The sequence below is a fragment of the Arachis hypogaea genome, chromosome 16 (assembly GCF_003086295.3).
Source record: "Arachis hypogaea cultivar Tifrunner chromosome 16, arahy.Tifrunner.gnm2.J5K5, whole genome shotgun sequence".
NCBI classification, from domain to species: Eukaryota; Viridiplantae; Streptophyta; class Magnoliopsida; order Fabales; family Fabaceae; genus Arachis; species Arachis hypogaea.
The window spans coordinates 139,022,914-139,031,604 of NC_092051.1; the positions used below are offsets into that span (position 1 = coordinate 139,022,914).

The 8,691-nt window shown below is 39.9% G+C and overlaps 1 protein-coding gene across 1 annotated transcript; it reads left to right on the forward strand.

Annotated features, from left to right (window-relative positions):
• Positions 1-5,442: 5,442 nt before the first annotated feature.
• On the forward strand, positions 5,443-8,360 carry LOC112755282 (uncharacterized). The gene has a single exon (XM_025803264.3). The coding sequence runs from the start codon at positions 5,553-5,555 to the stop codon at positions 8,175-8,177; it is 2,625 nt and encodes an 874-aa protein (XP_025659049.1). The 5' UTR covers positions 5,443-5,552; the 3' UTR covers positions 8,178-8,360.
• The last annotated feature ends 331 nt before the right edge of the window (positions 8,361-8,691 follow it).

The following is an 8,691-nucleotide window of genomic DNA, read 5'->3' on the forward strand; positions in this document are numbered from 1 at the left end:
TTAGTAAGAACTTTAGTAGAATTGAATGATATTGGATTAAAAAATGTGTATATTGAAATATTTGCAAGCCATGAACCTAATTTTTTATGAAAAAAATAAAGTGGGTTGGACTTATGTTATATAGGCCCAGATATAAACAAAAATCAGTAATAATATAAAAAATAAAGTAGTATCAAGGACAAGATAATTTCTGTTGGAATCATAGTGTTGATGAAGAATTTACAGTAGCTAGTGCCTATAAGATTCTAGCTGGGATAATAAACAAAAAGCATATCCTGTGGCAAAAACTTTGAAAATGGAAATGACAAGAAAGAATAAAGGGTTTGCATGGCAAATGGCACACAACAGACTTTTTACGGACAAGTAGAAGGGCTAGAATGATGAATATGGGTGATTCGTGTCATAATTACCCAGAATAAACTGAGACAACAATACATGCATTAAGAGACTACCTTAAGACAACAAGAGTGTGGATACAAATGCTAAATCCCGGAACTTTTTTGGATTAGAATTAGAGGATTAGATGGTTAATAATATGAGCAACAGATATGGGAAGGACTTTCAATGTAAATGGGCATATGTCTTTTTAACTACTTGCTGGTGGATCTAGAAATAGAGATGTCAGGAGATTTTCAACCCTCTATACTCCAGATCTAACAATCCTAAATTCTAAATACTAGAATACATTACAAAAAATAAGCAAACACTCATAAATAAAAAACAATCACATATAGTAAGAACAACAACAAAAGAGATACAGATAAATTGAAAACTACCACCGCAGGGGTGGATCAAACTTAATACAGATAGAACATCTAACAACCAAAGACAAAGAGCAGGATGCGGATGTGTGTTGCGTACTTACTTGGGAGAGTGGATTGTTGGATTTGAAGCTAACACAGGTTATTGCAGCGCAGAGCAAGCGGAGATGCTTGGGATTCTCCATGGGTTGCGGATGACTTGAAATATGGGTATGCCCCGAGTCATCATGAAAAATGATGTAGAAGAAGTACTCAGGTCTATCACAAAAAATAATGAAATTAATTAGATCCATCATGAGATAATAAGAGAAATTGTTAAGATAAAACAAAGACCGTGGGAACTAAGTTCTGCCATATTTATAGAGAAGCCAATCGAAGCGCAAATTGGTTGGCAAGGAAGAGCTTGGATGGTGACTTAGGATTTAGGTTCCTGTATATAGCTCTCAAGAATTTAGAAACGCTATTACAAGAAGATGTTCAGGAAATTGTTGTACTCATCCATTCGTACTATTAATGTAGTTCAAGAGTGTAGATTATATTTTCTTTCTTGGGCCTAGGCCTATTTTATTACAAAAAAAAGTTTAGTATCACATGAGCAATAAAAGAAAAATCAAAATAAAAAAAATATACCTTATCTAAAGTTAATATCTTACATCATCAATTCTCCTAAAAATTATGAGTGCAATAATAAAAGATAAATATCATAAATTCTTAATCATTAAATGATCAATTAATAAAAATTTTCAAAAATAATTTAGATAAAATCTCATTTTTTGGAATAAATTTAACTTTTAACCTTTGTTATTTTTTTTTATTTTTTTTTACTAAAGATAGGAGACTCGAACCCACAACTTCTTAATTAAGATAAAAAATAATGTTATACATTTAAATTTGTTTATAAATTAAGTCTAATTAAATGTTAATCATAATTAATTTTTCATATTTAGCCGTGTAAGAGAGAGAGCCTGTAACAGACTTATTAGGGGTGAGCACGGGTAGCAGGTACCCAATTACCCGTCTAAACTCGAATCGAACCAATTAAATTGGTTCTAAAACCAACGGGTAATCGGGTCTAATCCGAACTAAATTGATGGCCTTTGTTAGTGATTGGTTCGAGTATCGGTTATGGGGGTGGGGAACCCGACCAACCGGCAAATTCGATCATATATTAATTAAATAAATAAAATAAAAAATATATATATGACTTTTTTATTAGACAATAATTATTTATTATTAACATGTTTAGATTTTAATGAATTTAGTTTTTAATGTATTTAGTGTTTAACATGTTTGGATTATTTCTATCGATGTTACATGTTTATTGTACTTATTAAATTTTTAAGACATTCTTTATAAATTTTAAGATTATCGAATACTCAATTATCCAAACCGAATAAATTCATTCTTAATAAATTTGGTTTTATTCGGCTACATATAAAAAAAACCGTAAATTCAAACCAAATCAAACTAATTACATTTTAATCAGTGTAATTAGTTTAATAACACGCTTGTGCAGGAGGAACTTCTATGGTTTCAAAAATCCAGAGAGCAGTGGGTAAAATTTGGGGATAGAAATACCAAGTTCTTTCATGTCCAGACTCTTGTGCGGAGAAAGCATAATAAGATTCATGGTCTCTTTCTTCAAGATGGGGTGTGGGAAACGGACCCAGATGTCCTTAGAAGGGAAGTTGAATCCTTCTATAAACGCCTATTCTGCCAGTCGGAGGATGTAGACTTAGGTTGTCTTGGTGATGTGCCACTGCCTTCCCTGAATGATGAAGCCTGTTGTAGCCTCACAGCGCCAGTTACTCTGGAAGAAGTTAAGTCGGCTGTTTTCAGTATGCATTCTTTTAAGGCGCCGGGCCCTGATGGGTTTCAGGCTTTCTTCTTTAAAGAATACTGGAAGATTGTTGGTTTTGATGTTTGGACTATGGTTCGTCATGCGTTCTCTGGTTTGGATATGGATCCAAGGATGATGGAAACTCTTGTGGTTCTTATTCCGAAGGTAGAAAACCCGGTTTTCATGAAGGATTTCCGACCAATTAGTCTCTGTAATGTGGTTTACAAAGTTATAACGAAGGTCCTGGTCAATAGACTTCGTCCCCATCTCAAAGAGATTATTGGGCCCCTTCAAGGAGGGTTTATCCCGGGGAGAGGAACCCCTGACAACATCATTGTAGCACAAGAGGTTCTCCATTTCATGAAGAAGACAAAGTCAAAGAAAGGCACCCTGGCCTTTAAGATTGATTTGGAGAAAGCGTACGATAGAGTGGATTGGGGATTTCTGAAACAAACCCTGGTGAGTTTTGGCTTTCCTCCTCCGACAGTCAATCTGATTATGCGTTGTGTCACTGCTTCCTCACTGTCTATCCTCTGGAATGGGGATAGATTAAATAGCTTTACTCCGAGCAGGGGTCTTAGGCAAGGAGATCCTATATCACCGTATCTGTTTGTGTTGTGTATGGAGAGATTGTCCTGTTCTATTAATCAGCAAGTTGGTAAGGGCGTGTGGAAGCCAGTTGCGGTTTCTAGAGGGGGTCCAAGAATTTCTCATTTGATGTTTGCCGATGATTTGCTTCTTTTCTGTAAAGCTGAAAAACAGCAAGTTCAAACTGTAATGGTAGCTTTGGAAAATTTCTGCAGAGCCTCTGGGATGAAGGTTAATGTGGAAAAATCTAAAGCGCTATGCTCCAAGAATGTTTCAGCGACAAGAAAAGAGATTTTCACTGGAGTCTCCTCCATCAGATTCGTTCAGAACTTGGGCAAGTATTTAGGGGTGAACCTTAATCACTCTCGGGTGACACGCGCAACTTTCAACGATGTTTTGGACAAGATTCGGGGAAGGCTAGCCAGCTGGAAAGGAAGATTGCTTAATAAGGCAGGCAGACTCTGTTTGCTCAACTCGGTAGTGACTGCGATTCCTACTTATCGCATGCAAGTATCTCTCTTCCCTAAAGGGGTAACTAATAAGATAGAATCCATGATGCGAAACTTTCTATGGAAGGGTCAAGCTGATGGTAGAGGCCTGAATCTAGTTAACTGGAAAGTGTTGGTCACTCCTAAGAAGTTTGGAGGTCTGGGAATTAGAGATCCCTTTTGTGCCAATATTGCTCTTCTTGGAAAACTAGTTTGGCAACTTTTTCACCATCCCAACAAGCTATGGGTTCAACTGTTGACGGAAAAATACCATTCTTCTAAGGATGATTGTTTTAGTCGGTCTCGAGGAAGTGGATCTTATGTTTGGAAGAGTATATGTCGAGCTTGGGATATCCTAAAGGATGGTTTTAGTTGGTGCATTGGGAATTTGGAACAGAACTTTTGGTTTTCTAAATGGAGAAGAGAGGGGCGACTGTGTCAGGAGATGGATTATGTTCACATTTCTGATTCGGATCTCAGGATCTTGGACCTTTGGTCATCTGGACAGTGGAACCTTGAGAATATCTATTCTCCTCTGAATCAGTCTCTGCAGAGCAACATTAATTCTTACAACCCAGATGTTCAAGCTGGTTCAGAGGTCGGTTGGTGTTGGACTGGTGCGGCCTCAAAGGTTTATGATGCTCATAGTGGTTATTTATGGTTCAGTAAGAAGATGTTTAGTTGGGAGGATAGGGGTAATTGGCTTTGGCTTTGGCGTCAACATGTTCCGGAAAAGAACAAATTTTTGGCCTGGCTATGTCTTCGGGAGGCTCTTCCTACTGCTGCATTTCATTTTAGAAGGGGCATTTCGCACACGGATAGCTGTCCACGATGTTTCTCAAGTCAGGAGTCGGTTTTACATTGTATTCGGGATTGTCCAAAAGCCCAACTTGTTTGGCAAGCTTTAGGGATCTCCGATCAACCAGTGGATTTGATTAGTTGGTTCTTACATAATAGCAAACAGCGCCCCTTTAGATTCTTTTCTGGTCTCTGGTGGATTTGGTGTTCGAGAAACAACGAGATCTTTCATCCTCACGAGCATTGGACCACAGATAAGGTGATTGGTATGGCTTTGTCCTTAGAAAAGGAGCTCCGAAATATTTTTGAGTTGCAACGACTATCTATCCCCTCAACCATCAGTGGCTCTTGGATTCCACCCTCAGTGGGTACCTTTAAGATTAATTGTGATGCTAGCTATCCTGCCAGTGGTGCTCGAGTTGGTTTTGCTTGTGTTAGCAGAGATTGGAAGGGAAGGTGGCAACGAGGCTGTCTGGGAACAATTGAGAGTCGTAGCATTTTGCAAGGAGAGTTGTTTGCTATTTGGAGAGGCTTTCTTTTAGCATGGGACTCGGGACAAAGAGACATTATATGTGAGACAGACTGTGTGGAGGCTTTTACTATTGTCAATAATTTACAAGATTGCTCTGGGTTTACTGATCCTTTGGTGTTAAAAATCCGAGATATCATGTCTTGGAAATGGCGTGTTGATCTTCGGTTGATCTTGAGAGATGCAAATACAGTAGCAGACATCATGGCAAAGACTACAATGAGGATTATTTCTCCCCAAATGGAGCTTCCATTGCCTTGGAAGGAGTTTGAGAGTAGTATTCAGCGGGACTGCCTTTCTTAAGCAGTTTCTTTTTTTTTTTTCTTTCTTAATTTTTGTTTATTTTTCTTTTAAGTCACAAAAAAAAAAAATCAGTTCAATTTTAATTTTACCATAAACTCGAACTAAACCGACCGTGCTCACCCTACTTACAGTATAGGTTTGTACTAAGCTCTCCGCATCCGATCAGATCGTCCCCTCTCAGGCTCTCACTATCACTTTCACTCTATTCCATTTCTTTCCACTTACGAACTGAACCTCTCCCCACCATGGCCAACCACCACCACCATCATCATCAACGACCGCATCGCCTCTCAGTTCCACCGCGCTCCACCTCCCCCACCACCTTCAGCTCCAGTCCCACACGCTACCCTTCGTTCCCATACACTTCTTCCTCATCGACCCCAACCGCAACCCCATCCAAAACCCGTCTCTCCACCATCCCCTCCTTCAAATCCTCATCCAAATCCAAATCGTCCCTCTCCTTCCTCTTCCTCCTCCTCCTCTCCCTCCGCTCCCTCTACTCCCTCCTCCCTTTTCTCCGCTCCTCCCCTTCCTTCTCCCTCTTCCCCTTCTCCTTCCTCCTCTCCCTCCTCTCCTTCCTCTTAACCCTCTCCTTCTCCCTCTTCTCCTCCCACTCTTCTCTCTTCTTCTCTTCTTCCAATTCCTTAGACCCTTTCAACCAACACAAACCCAAACAGCCTCTTCTTGCGCTTTCTTCTTTAACACACTCTCAGCAGAGGCTTCTTGTCGCAAAATCAGTCCTTCTCGCTCTTGTTTTTCTCCTCCGCTTCCAGGCTCTCCGCTACTGCGGCACCGCCGCCACCATCCTCGCCGAGTTCACCGGGACCGTGGCTGCGCGGTTCTTTGCAGAGCGGAGGACTCAGAACTGGAACCGGTGGCGAAAATTGCGTGGCTTCGGAACTCTGATTTTGGGATTGTTTATGCTGGCTTTTGGTTGGGATAAAGAAGAGTGCTTCCCTTTGTCTAACAAATTGGGGAAGATGATTCTCCCGAGCGAAAGCTGTGTGGCGATTTGGCCAATGCTGCTTCCATTTGTGGCTGGGTTTATCGGTTGTTACGAAAGGATTTCGATGGATTGGGGAACGATTAGGCAGCTAGGTCAAAAACGGGTACGGCTAATTACTCTGTTTTTCACTACAATTGTGCTTCTTGTTCCTGCTCTAGTTAGTTTTTTCGTGTTTGAATCTGAAGAAGATAGTGTTTCCTTTGGGGATTTGGCTTGGCCTTTGGTTAATACTGTTGCGTTCGCTGTGATTTTGAGTGAGAACTACACCAATGATGAGAAGCTGGTGAGTTCTAAGGACACTCAAAGGGAGTATTTGGTCACTTTTGTGTGTATATTATTATTGCAGCTTTTCTATTTCCCCGAACTTTCGCTTTGGGGTTTGTTGCTTTGTGGTTTATTGCTGTACATTGCTGTTAGAGACTTAGATCCTTTTCGCCATGATGTTGCTGGATCTAGTGAGGAGTCCTCGGAGTTCTTGTCAGATATGATTATGAAGCCTATTAGGCATATTTTGAGCGAGAGGAAATCGCGGAAAATCGCGCTCTTTCTCTTGATCAACACTGGGTATATGGTTGTGGAATTTGTTGCAGGTTTTATGAGTAATAGTCTTGGGCTGATATCGGATGCGTGTCACATGTTGTTTGATTGTGCTGCTTTGGCCATTGGGCTGTATGCTTCATATATATCTCGTTTACCTGCAAATAATTACTATTACTATGGCCGCGGAAGGTTTGAAGTTCTGTCGGGGTATGCAAATGCTGTTTTTCTTGTTCTTGTGGGAGCATTGATAGTGGTGGAGTCTTTTGAGAGGATATTGGATCCTCAAGAAATATCAACGAGTAGTTTGTTAGTTGTGTCTATCGGAGGGCTTTTAGTCAATGTGATTGGCTTGATATTTTTTCATGAGGAACATCATCATGCCCATGGAGGGTCTGGATCATGCTCTCACTCTCACTCTCACTCTCACTCGCACTCGCACTCGCACTCGCACTCAGAGTTACATACTCATCACTCCCACCATTCCCATGATAAACAACATCACCATGCCATACATGGAAGCAATCAAGAGCGAACTAACGTTTCTGGTGGTTGCCAAGAAAATTCATGCCATGGTGATTCTGGTAATCACCATCACTGCAATCATCCAGTGAAGGGCGACTGTCATGCAGACAGTCATGGGATTCAGAGCATTCAGCATCGTGAGAACACCAACTGCCATGAACATCAACACGAACATCATCATAATCATGACCATCACCATGCTAGCCACCATTGTCATGAAGCTTCAGTTGTTCACTGCTTGGATGTTATTGATGTTGCTAAATCTCATTGTGAAGGAGTGAACTCTACTGGACATTGCGATTCAGAGCTATGGGAATCGTATGCTAAAGCAGAGGAGCAGCGAGAGCACAGCCATCACCATATTGATCACAATATGGAAGGCATATTCTTGCATGTTCTTGCAGACACGATGGGGAGTGTTGGCGTCGTTATATCTACCCTATTAATAAAGTACAAGGGATGGCTTGTTGCTGATCCTGCCTGCTCAATTTTCATTTCGGTTTTAATTGTATCCTCTGTAATACCTTTACTCAGAAATTCGGCCGAAATTTTGCTCCAGAGAGTTCCGAGGGCACATGAGCATGAACTCAAGGATGTGTTAACTGATATATTGAAGATAAAAGGTGTTTCTGGCATTCAAAAGTTTCACGTATGGAGCTTAACAAACACAGATGTAGTTGGGACACTTCATCTACATGTGTCAACAGACAGTGACAAAGTGTCTGCAAAGTCTCAAGTTTCTCGTTTATTGCATAATGCTGGAATCAAGGATTTAACCTTGCAAGTTGAATGTGTTAGATAGTATTTATTTTACATTGAATGTGGTTTACATATTTTTGTGTAAATGTAACCAATTTGCAAGTGCTAGGCTTGTCAAACTGATATTTTAGGTTGTATAGTCTTATTTGTACGAAAAATGAGATTAAGCATCCAAAGGTTAAAGTTCTTAGCTCAAATGTAATCTATCATGGTTTCTCTTGGAAAATCGTCTGCGACTCTTAAGGCAGTTTACTTATTATTACTTTGGAAAAGTCTCATAAAATCAGTCCATAGCATCGGTTTTATGTTCGCCACCAGGCTTGTTTTTGAAGCACTTCATTACCATTTCTCCTTGCAATGATGTGCTGCCTTATTGGATTAGAACAATGATATGATTTTGTCATTTTGATGTATCTTTAATGTTTTACATAAATATCTAATTATACCTAAAAGTTATGATTTGTAATACAACTGTGAAATTACAAGTAGCCACCTATTTGGGGAAGTATTTTTCTCCAAGATGTCTGCTATACATACAAGTCTTTTTAGTTTACAAG